Genomic DNA, 21,694 nt, shown 5'->3' on the forward strand with positions numbered 1-21,694 from the left:
TTAAAACACATCTATAAAAGAAAACAAATATTTCTAACCTAGATTGTACGAAGTTAAATGAGATAATCTGCCAAATTGTCTTGCCACTGATGATCGATTCCTGCCACCTTGGTATAACATATTGGAATGTTTTATGTTGATTGTGTTGGTGTGCCTCGATTGTTCTTGTAACCACGGCCTCGTTGTCTTATATCTTACAGATCTAAACTTGTGAGCTTAGTTTCGATTGAGCGATTTTTGTTTTGAGCTGGATAAATACATACCAAAATTTGATCCATTCTGCTACTTCCAAGAATTTCACCCACTTTTCGATGCTTTTAGGTTAGTATTATATTTTGGATTTGGATGCTGGATGTGTCCGATGAGCATACGAAAAAGGTAAGAAAGTTTGCACAGAAGTCATCGGTTGTTTTCGCAATTTTTCTTGACTTCTTTGTTCTCTAATTTTGATGAAGAGTGTGCTGACGTCATATTTTTAAACCAGACTTTCCTTTCTTTTCGTCTCGAAGTGCTTGAATGTGTCAGCAACGTTGTCACACGTTTCAGAAATGACGATTCGGCAGTTGAAACTCTTCTTATACTTTTAGTTTTCATCGTCTTTGTCCATTCACGAAAGACGCAATGATCGTCTTTGTCCATTCACGAAAGACGCAATCATCGTCTTTGTCCATTCACGAAAGACGCAATCATCGTCTTTGTCCATTCACGAAAGACGCAATCATCGTCTTTGTCCATTCACGAAAGACGCAATCATCGTCTTTGTCCATTCACGAAAGACGCAATCATCGTCTTTGTCCATTCACGAAAGACGCAATCATCGTCTTTGTCCATTCACGAAAGACCAATCATCGTCTTTGTCCATTCACGAAAGACGCAATCATCGTCTTTGTCCATTCACGAAAGACGCAATCATCGTCTTTGAGGCTGCTGGTGTTTTTCTTTCTTCTGTTTTCATAACAGTCTGAAATCTGTCTGGGTAGATTCGGCAGTTTTTTATAAAGTTTTGTGGTGAAACAACTGAACGCTGTTATACCGTTGCGATTTTTCCACTTCTTACAAATCTGTTTGATCCATCAACGATTGTAATTCTTGTTAAGTGTGTCATATCTGTGAGATTGGGATTCTAGAGGTAAGTGATGTATGCATTATTAATACCAACGGTGGAGTTTAATTCACCATTCTTAAGAAACAAAAATTAATGTTCGTCTTTCCATATGGTAATAAAGAGAGAGGAAAATATATAAAGGAAAACTCTGAGTACATTTCAACAGACACCTTGTCATTACGAACGTAAACAATACATGTACTGCGTTGTGGAACTGTGTACATACACCACGATGAATTATCGGAGTTAAACTGACGATAAAAAAACAACATATTTTTGCAATGGAAAATCTTAATTGAAGAGCGTGTTGTTCGAATTTGTGTTTGTAATGTTTTAGTAAATGCTGGGATATAAATATAACTTTAATTATCATCATATTGCTTGGTAATTCGTAGTGTGTGTGTATGTGTACGTGTTGTGTGTGTGTGTGTGTGTGTGTGTGTGTGTGATTTGGAATTTTAACGTAGCTTTAACATTATTTCAGTCATATCGCTACGATGTAAGCAGTGTGACAGTTTATAGCGATGTTCTGCACCGGGGCATCATGCCACAGACATAATGTCCCACCCAGTCACATTATCCTGACACCAGGCCGACCAGTCCTAACAATATCCTCTTAATGCTCAGTACCTAGCGAGGAAGATTCAAGTACCATTTTTAGAAGTCTTTGTTGTGACTCGCCTGGGATTACAACCCGCGACCTCCCGCATTCGAGGAGGACTCTTTAACCACTTAGACCACCGGAGTGGTCGTTACCTCGTAGAAGGAAAAATACATGTGAATTTGAATCCCTTACCAACAGTCGTGACTTTTCTCTACACAGAAATACCTTCATAGGAACCTTTTCGCATTGCAATTATACAAACACATATCGAAAGATTTGACTGATGATATTATTGTATGTAAATGAATTGTAAATACATGCCAGCGAAACTAGTGACATTCTAAGTACTGAATGATTAGGGACTTATATGTGTAAATATATTGAATGTATTAACTATTATGTATATCACTCATGAATCAAGGATAAGAGCTGGGATGGATGGATGGATGGATGGATGGATAGATAGATAGATAAATAGATAGATAGATAGATAGATTATTTGGTGCATCACTATCATTAGCTGGAATAAAAATCAGGAATCAATCATAACTAAAAGAATATAGAAGAGAAAACATCCTATCATTATCAAATTACTTTTTAAAGTAAAACAAAGAAGAAAACTGCAAGAAAGCTGTGTGCAAACGTGTATGACCTTTTAAATGCATATCAGTAAAAGCTTTTAAATGCATATCAGTAAACGATTTTAAATGTATATCAGTAAAAGATTTTAAATGCATATAAGGAAAGGTTTTCAATGCATATTAGTAAAAGGTTTTAAAGGCATATCGGTAAAAGATTTTAATTGCATATCAGTAAAAGATGTTAAATGCATATCAGAAAAGATTTTAAATGCATATCAATAACAGATTTTTAATGCATATCAGAAAGGTTTTAAATGCATATCAATAACAGATTGTAAATGCATATCAGGAAAGGTTTTAAACGCATATTAGAAAAGGTTTGAAATGCATATCATTAAAGGTTTTAAATGTATATCGATAAAAGATGTTAAATTCATGTCAGAAAAGGTTTTAAATGCATATCAATAAACGATTTTAAATGCATATCAGTAAATGATTTTAAATGCATATCAGTAAAATATTTAAAAATGCATATCTGTAAAAGTTAAGGTTTAATTTGTAATAGCATTTATCAGTCAGTTGAATTTCGGCCACGTAAACAGATAATACATACAACCTTCTACACAGAAGTCTGGCTTAAAGTTGGCATACATAACAGATTGAAAAAGGATAACAGAGACAAAGTTTACACTGCAAATTGGTATATTTGTGTACCGTCATCTGCGTACAGTGTAATGAAATTAAGATTTGTTCCATGACGGCACCTGCGCGTTCGAAGAAAAGCTTTATTCCATCCTTTTATTTTCAGAAGGGGCTTGCATCTCCAGGCTAAACGGTTCCATAATAGTGTGTGAAACACAGAGTCTTTTTGTGAATTGAAATATAACGATATTTCAAAACTAATTGGTAATTAACATTAGTTATTATGAGAGGTAACCTGGACCCCACAACGTTTGTAGCTACCACTTTAGCCATTTAACTCTGAAGGGACCAACGTTTTAAGCGAAAACATCAATTAGACACCCACCCAACCTACCCCGACCCCCATTCCCAGATCAATTCAGCTTGATATCAATGTTTTGAAATCATATATTCATATTTGTCATCTCTAAGTCTACTATTAAAAGTAATAGGGAAAGCTTATATTGACATCCTTGCGTCGGTGTACGCTTCCCACCTTGAATAAAATCTAGGACAAATTATTGTTTACGTCTCTTTTTACATTATTTATCTGTCTGGGTACATTTTGGTAGGAATTTTGCAAATTGTTTGTCAGTTATTGTTTAACCAAAAATATCTCATTTTAATTTAAGGGAATTACAATGTATGCACTGGGACTTGGTTTCAGGTTCAAGTTCTGGGGCAAGGTTTTATGCCAATACGATCCTACTTATTGAGTTATTTATTAAAGTCGATTACGTGGCTGAGGGGAAGAGAGCTCAAAAACTAGAACAATGTTAGAGTTGTGGGGCAAACTCTACACAGACCGACCAACTCCCTGGAGCCCTAGTAGTATTTTAAAAGGCAGTTTCAATTTGACAACATAATATTCTGATTCTTTATCATACTGTCATTAAACATTATAAATCAAGGCATAAGGTAATCGTTACGTCGTATAAAATTAGGTCAACACGACCTACGTTTTATTTTGAATGATTTTGGGTTTTGTTTGTTTTGATTATATTTCTTGCCAAGTACTAGCCCTGGAGTTGTTCAATTTCGGAATTGAAGAATCGGCAGCAGTGCCTAGCCCCATCTATTACTTCGGTCATTGTGACCCACTTTTGCGCACGAAAAACACCTTAGAAAGGCTGATTGTTTTGGATTCATTGCGAACTGTTATATATACAGTCAATGAACCTTATACGAAAAAGCATCGTGACAACTACTACACTGTTTCTGTGATACGATACCAGTACTATCTGCCAATGTGTTGATATATATGTCTGTATAAAGTGGCTACTGTTCTGATAGGCATAGGCTTAACTTCAGTAACTCCAGATGTATGTGCCTAAGGAATAAATTATATTTTGCAAACATTGTTCGTAAAAAGACACGATACGCTAATACTATTTTTCATGTTATCTTTGTTTAGCTGTTGCATATATTAAGACATTTTAAATAGTTAACAACTTATGTTTAAAACTGATCTCGCTTTGATCGACCATTTTACTCGCGTTGGTTTAAATAGTCAAGCTTGATTGGATAGTAAACTTCTAGAGAATCGGTTTATGAACTACAAACCTGCTGTGACCTCTGTGGAAAACGAAAACAACCACCTCTCCTAGTGATTAGTCCGATAAATCAGCCCCCAAATATGTGTTGATACTGATGGACGATATGTGGATCTGATGGTAACTGTTCATTAAAATGTGCAATTTTGCTGCATGCAAATAATTCCGGAACAAAGATGCGTACACTTTAGACACATACCGATAATTGGTAATAGCCATATCAAGCGCGAAATTCAAAATGGCCACACGACAGATGGTTGCGCTATTCCAGGGGGATTTACAAGTAGTCATCAAACGTATGAATTGCTCCGGAAATATAATGTACATGTCACCAAACAAACTCTACATCCGGCGGTAGCTGCAGAGCCATAATACCGGTAAGTGTATAAAATGTACACCGATGAGTGCAATCCAGTTTCGATGCAGATAATTGCAGCTTTTAATGAATAGATGGTATCAGCCCCTCACCTGAAAATCAATATCATCACGGGTGAGGGGCTGATTTATCAGCCTACCTGCTGATATCTATATATATATATACTTTGCGATTGACGAATACGTTGTTGTTGTTGTTGTTGTAGGGTTTAACGCCATTTTTCAGCACAAGATAGGCCATATATGGCGGCCAGTATAACTGGTGGAGGAAGAACCCTGGAAAACCCAGGAAAGAACCACCGACCCACGAGAAGCTACTGGCAGGCTTTCCCACGTACCCACGTTAGCCGAGCCTTGGACTCGAACATACGCAGACAGAGGTGAGATGGCAGTGATCCGGAACGGTGAGCGCTTTAGACCACTCGGCCACTCGGGGCCCCTCGAATACGTAAATTAAAACACTTATCTTGAACACATTTATATTTCATTTTCTGTTCATTGCTCTATATTGAAATGCATTTAATTTCCAGTTTAAATCAGATGACAACGATCGATAAGCAGTCGCCATGTAGATTCCAGGTTAGGCAACGGGAGTTACTCTGATATCGTGGTGATGCCGAAAAAGTATTTGTACAATGGCATATACTGGTCCTACGTTTGGAACTTGATGTATATCTTACACCAAGTTTAAATCAGCTTCAAATAGGGATGGTACTTCCATGCTATCTGTGCCGTCCAACAGAAACTTATCAGAAAGAATTCAAGAAATACATCTCTAACCCACCCACCCCCGTGACGAGGAGAGTAGCGTCAGATTGTCGATGAAAATGGGCCACAAACATGAGCATGAAAGAACATGTCGACCTCGGGCTATTTGAGCAACTCGCGGTGTTCCAGTGAAAAGTAATAAATCGTGTACAACAAAGTTTAAAGTCAACATATTTAAGTTGTGAAAGCCACCAGAAAACAACAACCGCCCATATTTCACATGTGGACCCTTATTTGCTACCATGTATTCGATGTCTTGGTTCTTGAAAAATACGGTAATCATGTGATCTGGCTCTCGCATAACATCACTGGCCATTATCAGACGACGAACTGGTTAACCGATTTGTTACAGTGATAACTATTTGAAGAAGATATGAATTAAATTTGAGAACATGGGGAACGGCCATTATTTGGAAACGGTAATGTTCATGGGTGTATTTTTAAAAGGGTGAACTGGTCAGTCATCCCGAGATTTTCCCGAAATCAGCTGGTGATGTAGAACTAGTAACTTAGGGTTATGTAGTGCATACAAAATATGTACACGGGGGGTGGCGCTACGCAGAAAAATTGCCGAAAAATCCGAAGCTCATTTACCATAGAACTCACAATATCATGGGAACCTATATATATATATATATATATATATATATATATATATATATATATATATATATATATATATATATATAACTCTGAAAAAAGTAGTAAGAAATAGCGAAAACATTGTTTATTTGAAAATATGATCTATTTTCTTAAATGCAAAGTAGAAAAGTAAAACAAACTTACAACATGATGAATGATGTCCTAAAGTCTTATATAGTTATTTCAAGTCCAAAAGTAAACGGGATGGGTTCCAATGGAATTCCGAATGATGGTAAGTAATATCAGTAATGTACCGATGCATCAACAGTATTGAAGCATCACTATGATATAATCCCAAAATGTCTGTAAATGAATTTACAGTAATCCCGTCACAGCTATAAATATCAAAATGTCGCTAAATGATTTCACAATATTTATGTACAGCGATTATTCCAATTATTCTGAATATATCGATCAATGTAATTCCAAGGAAATGTTAAATGAAATAAATGATTCAATCATTTAATTCAACTAAATAACTTCCAACAGTGGTGGTTCAACTAAGAATGCCTAATCCAAATTATGTTGTGTAGAATGCTAAGACGTATTAATTGAACCAGAGAGAGAGGTTCAATGACTCATTTACGTTGCACATAGTAACCGGCAATCAGGCACGTGCATTATACTAGCTAATCAAGAATTGGGTCGGCATAGTCTTTTAAAAACCTCATGACCTCTATTCATAATACGTGACGTTTACCTGGATTCAACCATGGTACTTATGAATGGATCTACGCACTGTTAGAATGACTCATCCTACAGTACAGACCCATTCAACTAGAAAAGTGGTATTCCAAATATTAATTCAAATACCCTTACAAACTACAAACATGAATGATAATACGCATAATGTCGCAAAATTTGACTTCATGTATTACCTTTTTTGTAACGAATTTGCCCCACCAGTCATGGAAGCTAAAAATGACTGAACTGACATTTTAGACAATTTTACAGCTGTAATACCTGAGGTCAAGTAAAACACACTTTTAAAGGAAAATTTGATTGAATATATTAATAAAATCTGTTAAGTAGCTGTTTGGACTTACTCACTGTTATGATGAATAGGTTGTGAACGTTTCGAATTATTAGTTTCTTTATGGTATACTTTAAACAAAAATTCCATTACGCTTTGATATGTAATTGAAACGATACAAAATATTAATCACTCGTGGAATGTGTTTGAAATGATAAAAAGCAATTCAATATTATATGTGTTGAGATGATAGAAAATAGCAATTCAATATTATTTGTGTTGAGATGATAGAAAATAGCAAATCAATATGATATGTGTTGAGATGATAGAAAATAGCAATTCAATATTATATGTGTTGAGATGATAGAAATAGCAATTCAATATTATATATGTTGAGATGATTGAAAATAGCAATTCAGTATTATATGTGTTGAGATGATAGAAAATAGCAACTCCACGTGATATGTGTTGAGATGATAGAAAATAGCAATTCAGTATTATTTATGTTGAGATGATAGATAATAGCAATTCAGTATTATATGTGTTGAGATGATAGAAAATAGCAATTCAGTAATATATATGTTGAGATGATAGAAAATAGCAACTTCTCGTGATATGTGTTGAGATGATAGAAAATAGCAATTCAGTATTATATGTGTTGAGATGACAGAAAATAGCAATTCAGTATTATATATGTTGAGATGATAGAAAATAGCAATTCAGTATTATATGTGTTGAGATGATAGAAAATAGCAATTCAATATTATATGTGTTGAGATAATAGAAAATAGCAACTCCACGTGATATATGTTGAGATGATAGAAAATAGCAACTCCTCGTGATATGTGTTAGAGATGATAGAAAAAAGCAACTCCTCGTGATATGCATTGAGATGATAGAAAATAGCAACTCCTCGGGATATGTGTTGAGATGAAAGAAAAATAGCAACTCCACCTGATATGTGTTAGAGATGAAAGAAAAATAGCAACTCCACCTGATATGTGTTAGAGATGATAGAAAAATAGCAACTCCACCTGATATGTGTTGAGATGATAGAAAAATAGCAACTCCACCTGATATGTGTTGAGATGATAGAAAAATAGCAACTCCACCTGATATGCGTTAGAGATGATAGAAAAAAGCAACTCCTCGTGATATGTGTTAGAGATGAAAGAAAAATAGCAACTCCACCTGATATGCGTTAGAGATGATAGAAAAAAGCAACTCCTCGTGATATGTGTTAGAGATGATAGAAAATAGCAACTCCTCGTGATATGTGTTAGAGATGATAGAAAATAGCAACTCCTCGTGATATGTGTTAGAGATGATAGAAAATAGCAACTCCTCGTGATATGTGTTAGAGATGATAAGGTAATGAAGTAGTTTTAGATCTGTTCATCTTGATGACAGGAGCCTTCCGAGAAAAGACGAAGATTATGAAAATATGAAATATGCATAAAGATAGAAACACAAGTTTGAGTAACGTACATAAGGGCAAATATGTGTCCTAACTTAGAAAGGAAAGTAGTTCAAAACATGATATCGCCACTGCGCTAGTAAAATAGGTATTCCCACTGTGGCGATGATAAATGTTTTCCCATTGACACATTTCAATATTTCATTATGAAATATATAACAAAATCTTTCATACGAGTTGGATATATACCATAATGCAACTGTCTGGTATTTTATCTATCGTGAAAGAAATAATTTTCTTCTAAGTAAATTAGCGATGAACAACATGGCATGATCATCACATTACTACGTCATCCAGACAACATCAAAATTGACCTAGACGTATCTAGGCGTTATCAGTGCCAGGAGAGATTGGACTTGAAATGGCGTGGTCGCGACGTCTGACTCATATTAAACAAGGAAAATAAAAAATACTTATACAATGTTAAGAATTGTAGTAACAGATATATTAATAAATACGACAATGTGAACAAAATATGTAGAGACCCTTCAAAACCATTAGCCATTTACGACCTGCCGTAAATTGGTGCGATATCTTCAGATTGCGGAGCAAACAGGTGTCATTAGTAAGCATCTCATAATAAAAAACTCACTCATCAAAATAACGTTGAATTTACTTGATAAGAGGAGCCTGTGATCATTATACTATGCAAATTTGATGAATTTTTAATTAAATTCAGTTATGATGCTCTGGTTGATAAGTGACAGAGTACTGTTCTATACAATGAATCTTAATTGGGAGAGACATTCAACTAAGGGTCGCTCAACAAAATGCACACCAGTCTATAATATTTTAGAGCTATTGGGATCCTCAGCTATGTAAACATATCAATTTCTCAAAAAATTGAATACCCAAAACTTTGCAAGAGATCATCCTTAAATCGGATATTTGGGTCACTAAATACAAGAAGATAATAATTCCTTACATTCGACAAATAAATATTGCAAATATTCCTGTTGGTCGTCCATATTAATTAAAAGAATCTGTGTTGCATACAAATTTGTGTTAGAAAACTACCGGTCATTAAATCTATATCGCTAACTATGGAGTCCGAAATGAACTACTCTGAGAAAAGATGCAAAAATACAATCGATGGTGTCTGTTATGTTGCCAAATATATTTTTTTAAATTACTAAAATTTACTTTGATGAGACTTTACAGTTTGATCGTGGAGCAATCAGGTGTAGTCAGTGTTGCTGTATTGCATTCCATCGTTGATAATTGGTTCACATCTGGTAGCGGCCATTTCTTTCTTATATATTGAGCATACAAATCATACGTCCTACGATTGAACGTGAAAGCAAAGAAAATAACCATCCCCTGTCCTGCACCAAAAATTATGAATAAATAGGCAAACAGGGTACTTTTGGTGAAAAGATAAATCAGTATAAATATCCAGGTAAAACCAGTTATTGACGACAGACGAGCATACATTTTGAAGTAATGTTTATCATTCTTAATACGAGTTTCAAGCTTAGGGATATTCCTTATGTTGATAATTATTGCCACAAAGAAGCCAAAATTAACGACAAGAACTATGCCGATAACGAGAGCAAACGTTATGCCTAACATCAACTTAGAATTGACAAAACAAATAACACCTCCATAGCCAAAGTTCTTACCATCACTTTTAACCAATGAAAACACAACGTTTATCAGAACTAGGACGCCAGAACTCACGAGGACAAACAGTTCATACTTAATTATTAAATATTTTCCGCCTTTAGTCGCATTTATTTGTGCTAACGTCGCCATAGATTTATACATATGAAAGCAGCATACGTTCATCCAAAATAGTACACTCAACCAAGAGAAGTGTATCAAAATACCAATCACTTTGCACGTCAATTCATCGTTCGTTGCACCAATTCCAAACTGAGCTAAATATGCTACAACAAGAGTTAAGCAGAGACCCATGTTATTTTTGCCAGGCTGTGTTCTCAATATGGCAAACAAACAATATGTAACTAGAGTCATACAGAGACAAATGAGGGACATTGCCGTGACGATGATAGATAAAATCCCTGCAGGAGTCCAACGTACATTTGTTGTCTGAACGTTATCTTGTCGTATAATCTCCAAGAATTTACTTACTTTTCCAACATAGTAGTTTGCACACATAAGTATTGACTCGCCATCTTTACTATCTACAAATTCTTCATTGGTAAACCAAAGTGCAAGGTTACGAAAATATAAACCAGTCACATTCCGTGTGAAACCGCCGTCATCAAAGCTGTTGAATTGAATCAAAGGGCATCTAAGAAAGTTTGTAATTTGCACAATGTCCATATTTGAACATGAAGATGCAGTTAAAAAAGCCGATACTTTAGTTAACGGCAACCCATTCTGAGAAGAAACGATTGAGCCGTTAAAGACTGTAATCTTGTCTAGGTGTACTATGAACTGTACATTAGGAAATACACCTTCCGTAAATGTAATTGTAAAATTGTCTTCGCTCAGAAACTCATCAATAAAGCTTTGTGGATGATGCATATCTTTGACGAGAAAAACAGATCTTACGAAGAAATGACGAAGTGTCATCACTGTCGAATTCTCTACATAGATCTCCAGTTGATCAATATAAGAAGTGTTGTTACGAAAATAAATGACAAGGTTTGAATATAAACTACTAGCAAAGTTTTCTGGGTCAAAGCTAAAATTGAATGGGGTGAACCTGATGAATACTTCATAACACATTCCTCCTGTAGCTGTCGAATATAAACACACACAGCTTCCTTTTCGTAGAGACATTCCTTCCATGCATACTGTCTGTCTGCATATCATCTGCAATTACAAATATTATAAAAATAGAGATGTTGTATGGAATTAATAAAACGTTTAAGCAGATCGTGTTTACAAAAGCAAACTATAGTCTTGATCTCTCTGCACATTTCACGCAAATTGTTGACGGACTCGAACAATTACAAATTCCATCTTACTTTGACAACCAGTCATCTATCTAAGGTACAATAAACAAACACACACACACACATAATATATATATATATATATATATATATATATATATATATATATATATATATATATATATATATATATATATATATATATATATATATATATATATATATATATATATATATATATATATATATATATATATATATATATATATATTGAACCTTACCCCAAAACGTAATTAATGTCCTTATTTTGTTTAATTTCTCTTTCTTGAAAGGATTTTAAAGATATTTTAGAACTGAATTTTCGGATGAATTTGAGCCTTTCAACATTCATCAAAAACAACCACCAGACACCCGGAGTAAAACTGATATCAATCACGAACTACGACACTATTTCAACAAGTATGGGCTATTTCTACATAGCGACACATGGACAAGACCACGATAGACCGAGAGAGAGAGAGAGAGAGAGAGAGAGAGAGAGAGAGACTGGTCTTTCATGTTGTATAACATTTAGCGATCAAGTGGTTCATGACTTAAAATGAGAATTGGGACAAAATATGTTCAACTGACCATTTTGCGTAGCTTCACTCATTAGAACATTTTCGTAATATTTCAAAGCGTCCAGGGGTCTCTTAAGTCTGAAAAAAAATCGGTTTTAGGAATACAGTTCCTCTTCAACATAGAAAATCTGATGGCTTGTTCTATTTCATTTTGTTTGTTAAGGTAAGTACCTATGAATGCCTATATGAGTACCAAATTTTTACCTCTTATCAAGTATGACATTTAGGCAAAGACAAGGACCACGCTGGACAGAAGAACAATTCTTACCATGACTTGGTCATAAATCTCGTTTGCTGCGCATTGGCCGGTGTCAGGCGACTGCAGTTTCTCTTCAGAAACAATGTCCAGATCTAGAAGAGCCGAGAAGGCTATGGGTCTAAAAGACAGAGTCTTTGACTTACAACCTCTGTGTACATCTGGTGAACCGTTGCAGATGAAACAAAAAATGTTGCGGTACAACATGTTAAACACAGACGTAAAGGCATGACAAGCAGCTTCAACTACTGGATCGTGTCGTGCCCAACGCCCTGTTATGTTGCAATCTGAGACAACATCGTCGCATTCGTCTACTTCTACATTTAGAGGTGGTTTGAAAACCACGTCGCAGTCATTGGAATTACGAACAGCCTGTATTACTGACATTGTACTTAATCGGTGTGATACTGATAGGCATTTGACTTCCGATTGCCAAGCTTTCCAATTTTTCTTCTCAACGTTATGGCATTTCGCATAGTATTTATTCCGATATGTAAGTTTACTCTCTATGTCTGTGACTGGTACATGTAACTTCAAATTTGTGGCATTTGAAGTTTCCTTAAAGACGTTTAGGAGATCTGAATCGTTGAAGGTCAGAGGGCATTTGCTGACCATCCAATAACGCTTCCAACGTATTGGTGACTTACTGGAATCCTTGAGCTGAGCTTTCTGACATTCATATAATCTTATCTCCCATTCCTCCTTTATGGGTAATCTCTCAAGGAGATCTGGACAGCATCTGTCGTATCTATGGCAGTCTTCTGCACAAGAGCATTTGGCACAACAGCCCAGAGTCTCAATATTTTCTGTCAGAAACTTTGAATCTCTTGTCTTCCTTTTACACGTAGTTCCAGAACATTTTTCGTGGGTTCGTAACACAATGTCCATCTGTTCAGTAGATGGTTGAGTTGGTAATGTGATTAAATTGAACTTAACTAGTTCTGGCTTAGTTTTTGTTGAGTTGTCCACTGTTTTTGTTATATAGATACACATAAACAATATCAACAGAATCATTTTCCTTTCAGATTTTTGTCGTTGATAGTGGTGTGTATGAAAGAATGAAAGCTGGTACTGGGCAACCCTTCCTAGGAGGAGACAGCCACTGGTTACTATAAGATATATGACACGTATGAATGTAATGACCAATCGAAAAAGATAATATATTTGAAAAGGCGGCATTAAAGATAACTAAGACCGAACACAGCAGCACTCATAACAGGAAACAATATTTTGATACACCGATTATGAGCGGAAGAGATAGGAAAATAAAGCACGTGACGTCTATTGGCCTGTTAGACGCCTGTAAATTGACCTAAAAAAGGGCATTTATCGTATGTTTACAACTAAGTGACTAACTAGCACAAAAGCAAAAACGATTCAAGTTTCGCGATACATTTTCAAGTATCAATAGAATGTATCGTGATCTGTCCGATATATCGATAGCTTCGATTTTATTATTTAATATGAATACATGTATCATGAACACAAAGCACCATAGGGGTCGTCCATTAATTATGTCAACAAAATAGGAGGGGAGGGGGTTTGAAGAAGTTTGACAATTGTTGACATGGGGAGGGGGAGAGTTCAAGATAAATTGACGTCAACAATTTTACCTCTATGTTGCTTCACAAGTCATGTTGAAGAAGCATGTTCAACAGCACCGACAACGCGATCTTGGGCCAAAGACATAGAGAGCTGATGGCAATTATTGCTCATGGAGAGATGTTAAGCGCAGAATGGTTAGATGAAGATGATGTTCACTTGTCGGGTGTATCGGTTCCACAAGAAACTAATGAATCAGCCACTATGCCCATTATAACAATTGAGGAACATTTGGCTTTCCCATGGGAAGATGATAGAAGCTAGAATATAATTCATGAATTCAAAGTGTTATAGTCAATTTGAAATCTGTTAAGCAAGTAAAAAAAAAATGTATTAAAATTTATTTGTAGACCTTTTAATTTCCATAATTCTATTTTTAGCATAAAAGCCAGCCTTATAAAATATTGTTTTTTTTTTGGGGGGGGGGGGTAAAATTTGATTGGGGGGGTCACTGAAAGTTTGACATTTGTTGACAAGGGGGGAGGGAGGGGGGTAAAAAAATTGCCTAAAAATTGTTGACGTAATTAATGGACGTCCCCATACTAATGTATCGTCGTGTAAGTAATTGATTTCTTTGAAAACGTTGCTTATTTTTACATTTAATAACAACAACAAAAATCCAAATCCCAAATCACACTCTATTTGGAAAATCTTTAACCCCATACTTGCAGAATAAAAGCAAGTCTTACAAAATTATCACGGAATATATATTATATTGGATTGAACAATATATCTCTAACTCCTTTCATCCTACATATTTAAGTATTTCACTTAGATTATATCATACATTCTGAAAAATGTCTTTGTACATTCCGCTAATATTTTGGAATTCGAGATAAACACTTTACCATTTACGAGTCAGAAAGTATTCAACGAAATTCGGTTGCTTTTTTCTCTGAAATTTAATTCTTTTGCGAACGATGCTATAAATTTGTAAAGCGCACTGAAAACTGATTTCTAATTTCAGAGAAAAGCAAGGAGAATTATGTAAATTGTACAGTTCTTTTCGAAAATGTAACACTATAATTGTCTCAGAATTGCTATGCACGATAGTTGCTTGTAAATCCTTTGCCGGGGCCCCGAGTGGCCGAGTGGTCTAAAGCGTTCGCCGTTACGGATCACTGCCATCCCACCTGTCTGCGCCGGTTCGAGTCTCAGATTCAGCCAATGTGGATATGTGAGAAAGCATGCCAGTAGCTTCTCGTGGGTCGGTGGTTCTTTCCGGGGTTTTCCCGGTTTCTTCCTCCACCATTAATACTGGCCGCCATATATGGCCTATCGTGTGCTGAAAATGGCGTTAAACCCCACAACAACAACAACAACAACAAATCCTTTGCCAATTCAAGCTGTAGATCCGGCCCTTCATAAGATTTACCATGTAATGTGTTTTATATGCACGTATAGCGATTTATCTTAACAATGTTTATTTTTAAAATCATTTCCGGCTCCCAGTGCCATTATATCTGTATCTACAAAGACTGCGGTGTAGCTACATGTTGGGTGTGTTTGTGTGGAAACACACCTAGGTCACGGCGAACAACTAGTATTATATCAGCAGATTTCTTTTGCAAACTGTTACTTGATAGGTAACTCGAAGTTTTGTTTTCATGAGCCTCTTCACTGCGACACATTACATAGCCCCATGTTCGTTAACCAAGAGTGGTTGATTTTTATTTTGTAATAAACGGTAGTGTCAGAGGGGGTCATGGCAGTTATCGAAGTAGTTTATTATAGGTCACTTTTTATTTTATGTTTTTAAAAATCGTTGATGCTGTTTAAACCAGGCTTATCATGTCTCTAACAATACGCTTGCGTGTGACCAGTGTTTTATATCATCCGTTGTTCTTGCTTTCTGCCCATTTCTATCTTTCAAAAGTAAACTCGTATACATTTTAGTAAGATCCCCAGCTCATGATATGACCCTGACCTTTTAGCAGCTGCTGGAACATGTTATCGAGAGAAATGCAATAAATTCTGAAGATTGGGTTGTAAAGCCTGCCATATGTCATTTTCAACAAAAGGAGGAAGTATTGGAGTGCACGAAGGTCTCTGCAAGTACATTGATTTAACTTCTAATGGGCGATTTTGATATGGAGTTTGTACTTTTTGATCGGAAATCACAGAGTGGGTGGGTGGTGGCATGTTGTTGTTATTATTATGGTGCAAGGCGTTGATGTAAATCAAACTTCACATAAAATGATCTGGAAACAGGAACCAAAAGTAGTCCGCACATTTTATCGATGTGCAAAAATTCTAGATCAGTATCACGTGACCGTTTATAGGCCGATAAATCAGCCCTTCACCCGTGATGATATTGATTTTTGGGTGAGAAGCTGATATAACGTATTCATTAAAAGCTGCAATTATCTGCATGCAAATTTGGCTGCACACATTGTTGTACATTTTATACACTTACTGGTATTTCTCGTGGCTGTGTAGCTACCGTCGGCCGAAGGGTTCGTTGGTGACATGTAGATTATATTTCGTGAGCAAATCATGTTAGGTGACTTGTAAATCCACCTGGAAGAGCATAACCATCTGTCCTGTGGCCATTTTGAATTTCGCGCTTGATATGGCTGTTACCAATTTCCTGTATGTGTCTATAGTGTACGCGGGTTTGTTCCGGAATGATTTGCATGCAGCAAAATTGCATATTTTAATGTACAGGTGACATCAGACCCACAACGTCGTCCATCAGTATCAACACATATGTGTGGGGTTGATTTATCGGACTAGACCGTTTGCATCAATTCAAGTTGTAGAAAAAGCGGTAAATTCATAAAAAAATGGAATAATAAGACAGTAATGATATTAAATGTTTTTATGTTTCTATTTACTTATGCGTAGAACTTTTGTACTTAGGGTTGACAGGTCACCCCATTACGTTCAGGAAAATATTCATCTTAATGCACAGTATTTGTAAAAATAAATGCACTTGGCTCGAGACGCTCATTGAGCAATACTTCCAACACATCATATTAAAACTTTTTTCTTCATTTTCCTTTACCAAGAGCGGTATATATAGCTATATTCTACATAGAGTACACTACATGATAACCTTTATATAGAGTTAGAAGCAAAAATAGTACCTTTGGAATCGGCTGACTAAATTGCATGGGTGCACGGTTATTTTAATTTAGTTGAAAAATGTTGGGTGAGAAAAATATTCTATGTCGGTGTTCGTACCAAGACAAGGAAATCCCAATCCTGGGGTTACATTATTTGTCTCCCCCCTCTACATAGCCTTATAGGGAGACAAATAATACAGCTCCTTGACTGGGATTTCTTTGTCTCGGTCCTAACCCCTACATAGATCTATTAATCAGTGGGAGAAAAATGATATCGCACAAGGTGGCAATATCACATTTATTGTCATGGTGGTGATATCACATTTGAAACAACTTTTTCCCCATTTCTTTATTATATCTGTCCTTATGTATGTTATTCACCTGTATTTCCAAATTTAGGCTCACTGCATTTGTCTTTTTCTACTCCTTCTATCTCTATCTCTTCTTTCTTCTCTCTTTCCATCCATATCAGGATGTACCTTACAATGTGTAGACCCTCTCGTGTACATTTATGCAGTCACTGAGTTGTCGATAAGAAATTCCTAAAATCGAACTCCAAATTGTAAAAGCAGTACTTCAAGGTTTACTATTTTTATAACAAACTTTTTTATATGAATTACGGAAACTGTCAGTGACTGAACTTACACGACCTGTTGCTACGTCTCACACAAACACAATTATATACATGTAATACTCTACGACAGACGGTACACATTTTATTAAATATAGTAATCAACATGTTAATGTAGAAAGTTTGACCTGTTTCACAATCGCGTTTGAATTGGACAAATTAACGTTGAATAATATTAACTGTAAACCGAAATTAAGTGAGAATAAAAAATTGGATACAGCGTCTGCTACCGAACAAGACTGCAAGCTCGCCAATACAACACACAAATTCATGTTATAATGTAGAAATATAGAAATAAAGAACAAAACTCACAATCATTAAAATCTTTTCTTTAACGATGTCACGCTCTGAAAGTCTGACAGACACAAATGCTGTGTAATGTCTCTACATAGGCCTATCCCACACCAACAGTATCAGTGTTAACGAAAATAAAAAATAAAATAATCACCCCTTTCACTTTTAATACAAATTGTAACCAAAAGACCCTATTATTTTAACTTGAAAATGAGAGTTTCGTCAATACAGTATAACTTCGATTATCCGTCAGGTGCGGGACGGAGACTGTGTGTGTGTGTGTGATTTGGATTTTTAACGTAGCTTTAGCAATTTTTCAGTCCTATCGCCACGATGTCTGCAGTGTGGTAGTTTATAGTGATGCAAACACTAGTGCATCATGTCGCAGACATGTAGCATGATGTCCCACCCAACCACATTATCCTGACACCAGGCCTACCAGTCCTAATACTAACCTGTTAATGCTAAGCGCCAAGCTTGGCAGCTGTTAGTACCATTTTTGTAAGTCTTTGGTATGACTCGGCCGGGGATTGAACCCGCGACCTCCCGCATCCGAGGCGAACGCTCTAACCACTTAGGCCACCGGAACGGTGGGACAGAGACCATGACGGATATGAGAACAGACGGATAATTGAATATATACATTAAAAATATGATAAATTAGACCCGGCCATCAACAAATATCATGATATCTACATATATACATGTACCTGGTTTTTAATATTTTGGCGTACAATGCTCTGACGGATACTAGAGACGGACGGTTAATAGGGTGTCGGATAATGGAAGTTCTACTGTACATTTCTTCATTGAATGGATGTTCCCAGTGTTCTATAATGACATTAGACATATCACTAAACCCAGTCTGAGTCAGTGGAGGTAATGCAGTCGGTTAATTACATACAGTTTAACTTTACACTAATTTTATCTCTTAATTGCGCGAATTTCGTGGAAGCCAGTTGCACTAGGAAAGCGGTTTAACACATAATTTACAAAAGGATTATATCCTTGCCACCAGAAGACCAACCCGTGGTAACAGCCTGATAAATGTGTTTGAGTCAAATTTCGGTTCCATGCTACCTTTGGCTGCGGTAGTTTTAATGAGTGCGCATCTGGATTTCTTTGTAAATGCCCCCACCACCACCCTTCCTGTAGAGATAATTTCAGAAGACAACCCTTTAAGATCATTCATCGCCTTTGTACCTACAACGTAAGGTCACTCTAAAAGTTCGTGCGATGTTTGGTGGTGGGTGGGGATTAATGGTGCTTTACGGCACAACAACATACAGGAAGGAAACATCGCGATGAGGCTAGTTAAAATATGCCTTGCCCAGGGACACACTACAGAAGCCGATACGTGTTGATGCGATGGCACAGTTCGAACCCGCATCCTTCTGGTCACGAGTCCCACACATTAACAACTCAGCATCAGAGGCTCCCCGCAAGTCTCGAGGGACGAGAAGGGGCTTATTTTCGAACCGAAGCCAAACTGCTGTTGGTGAAGACGCAGAAACGGAACAGTCAGATGTTGTCAGTTTTTTACGAAAACAAACCTTACGAGACATTTTTTTAGGAGATCGATTAATGATTTAATTATTTCTCTTTTATGAATATGTAATCATTTGTCCATCAAGGCAAATATGTGGAAACATGCTCGTTAGGTATAAATTCCCGTTGTTTCTCGAGTTAAACGATTTCACTTTTCCTATTGAACAAAAATTATCATGCCTATAGACTAGAATATAAAAACTACCATATGAACTCGCTTTTAAGCCTAGTTCAATTGCAAACAATATTTACCCTTACCTACTGTCGCATAATGCACCAGTCGATCAGGGTATATGTGTTTGCTTTACTAAGTACTTTCAACGCATGTATAAATCCAAATATGACGGCGCATGATGCGACGGTAGATCTTGGTCAATTTTTTTTATTCATGGACTCGAACATTGGAGCCTGTATGTACAGTAATAGCCAAATTGAGGAAATATAATACATTGCCGTCCTGGTTGTGAAGTACAATAATCATAAACTGATTGACCAGGATGTGGCCCTTTCCTTCTCTCCCCAAGAACTGTTTTGTTTACACACTAACATATATATATATATATATATATATATATATATATATATATATATATATATATATATATATATATATATATAGAGAGAGAGAGAGAGAGAGAGAGAGAGAGAGAGAGAGATAGATATAGAGACAGATAGATATAGAGATGGATAGTTAGATAGATAGATAGATAATATATATATATATATATATATATATATATATATATATATATATATATATATATATATATATATATATATAGATAGATAGATAGATATATAGATAGATAGTGAGGAAAGGGTTGGGGAGAGAGAGAAAAAGAGACCTATATATATATATATATATATATATATAGAGAGAGAGAGAGAGAGAGAGATAGATATAGAGACAGATAGATATAGAGATGGATAGTTAGATAGATAGATAATATATATATATATATATATATATATATATATATATATATATATATATATATATATATAGAGAGAGAGAGAGAGAGAGAGAGAGAGAGAGAGAGATAGATAGATAGTGAGGAAAGGGTTGGGAAGAGAGAGAAAAAGAGAAAAAGAGACCTAGGAGCGAGAGGTACTTTGGCACATGACGGTTGCTTAATGATATTAATTTGTTGTCACTCCACAGGGATATATGACTCTTTCATCATAGGTCAGAAGAGAGATTTCGATAATGGTCTTTAACTGCAATATCAGTTACGATTGACAGATTCTTTGACTTTGACGTATCATCATCGCATTCATCTTTTACGACTCTATGGTCTTAAACCAAGTAAAGGAAAAAGCACACAAAAAATAAGTTTAGTAAAATTTAACAAATAACTTTTCTTGCTACAAAATGAAAATGAGGAAGTACAGTATTTTGAATGAAATCCCAAATAATCGTGAAAGTTCTATTATAAATCCAAAATTATAATGTTCCGAATGAATTCCATTGGCATTCCAAATGAATTCCAATCTTGAATGTGCTGATGTACTAATAGTCTTGAATGAGCTGATGTGCCAAGATTCTTGATGTATTAGAAAAAATAGCCCAGAATGTCGTTTAATGAATTCACGATAATCCCCAAATAATGTTCGAGTCCAAAATGTCAATGAGCACTTTGTAATTACAAAGAATAGCCTAAATAATTCCTTTCGTAATTAAAAATTAACATAGCCAAACACCAATTCCACAAAGACTGTTATTAAAATAGGAATGAATAATTGTTTACTTCGTTTTCTTTATATACAGACTGTCAACTAAATTATGATGCAACAAAATGTACTGGACCCAGGTCATTTACAATGGAAATTTCCATCAATTTCGTAAACAAGGTCAAGTATATTTACTTAAATTATAGCGAAGAAACTTACAAATACCATATAGACCATATAATTTCCAAGGGGGGAAACCAAGACTATGAACACAAACCCAAATAAAGATATTTACAAATATTATCTTAAAGTACAATCCACAACCACTGACTGAATTTGCAATGTAATAAGTTGTGTACAAATGATGATTACCATCTA

At 35.7% G+C, this 21,694-nt stretch overlaps 1 protein-coding gene across 1 annotated transcript; it reads right to left on the reverse strand.

The window, feature by feature from the left end:
- Window positions 1-6,387: 6,387 nt before the first annotated feature.
- Window positions 6,388-13,612, reverse strand: LOC149808595 (uncharacterized). Its single transcript, XM_089979720.1, has 2 exons — window positions 12,515-13,612; window positions 6,388-11,543 (listed from the first exon to the last, which is right to left on the reverse strand). The coding sequence occupies exons 1-2, from the start codon at window positions 13,514-13,516 to the stop codon at window positions 9,915-9,917; spliced, it is 2,631 nt and encodes an 876-aa protein (XP_089835846.1). The 5' UTR covers window positions 13,517-13,612; the 3' UTR covers window positions 6,388-9,914.
- Window positions 13,613-21,694: the final 8,082 nt, after the last annotated feature.

Source organism: Sinohyriopsis cumingii, chromosome 1 (genome assembly GCF_028554795.1).
Source record: "Sinohyriopsis cumingii isolate HCF-2022 chromosome 1, ASM2855479v2, whole genome shotgun sequence".
NCBI classification, from domain to species: domain Eukaryota; kingdom Metazoa; phylum Mollusca; class Bivalvia; order Unionida; family Unionidae; genus Sinohyriopsis; species Sinohyriopsis cumingii.

What these genes read in the sequence shown, in the direction of transcription:
- LOC149808595 (XM_089979720.1), bottom strand. Translation starts at nt 13,516, where the DNA reads ATGATTCTGTTGATATTGTTTATGTGTATCTATATAACAAAAACAGTG. An exon ending in AGATTTATGACCAAGTCATG is followed by an intron (nt 11,544 to 12,514) that starts GTAAGAATTGTT and finishes TTGTAATTGCAG; the next exon opens with ATGATATGCAGACAGACAGT.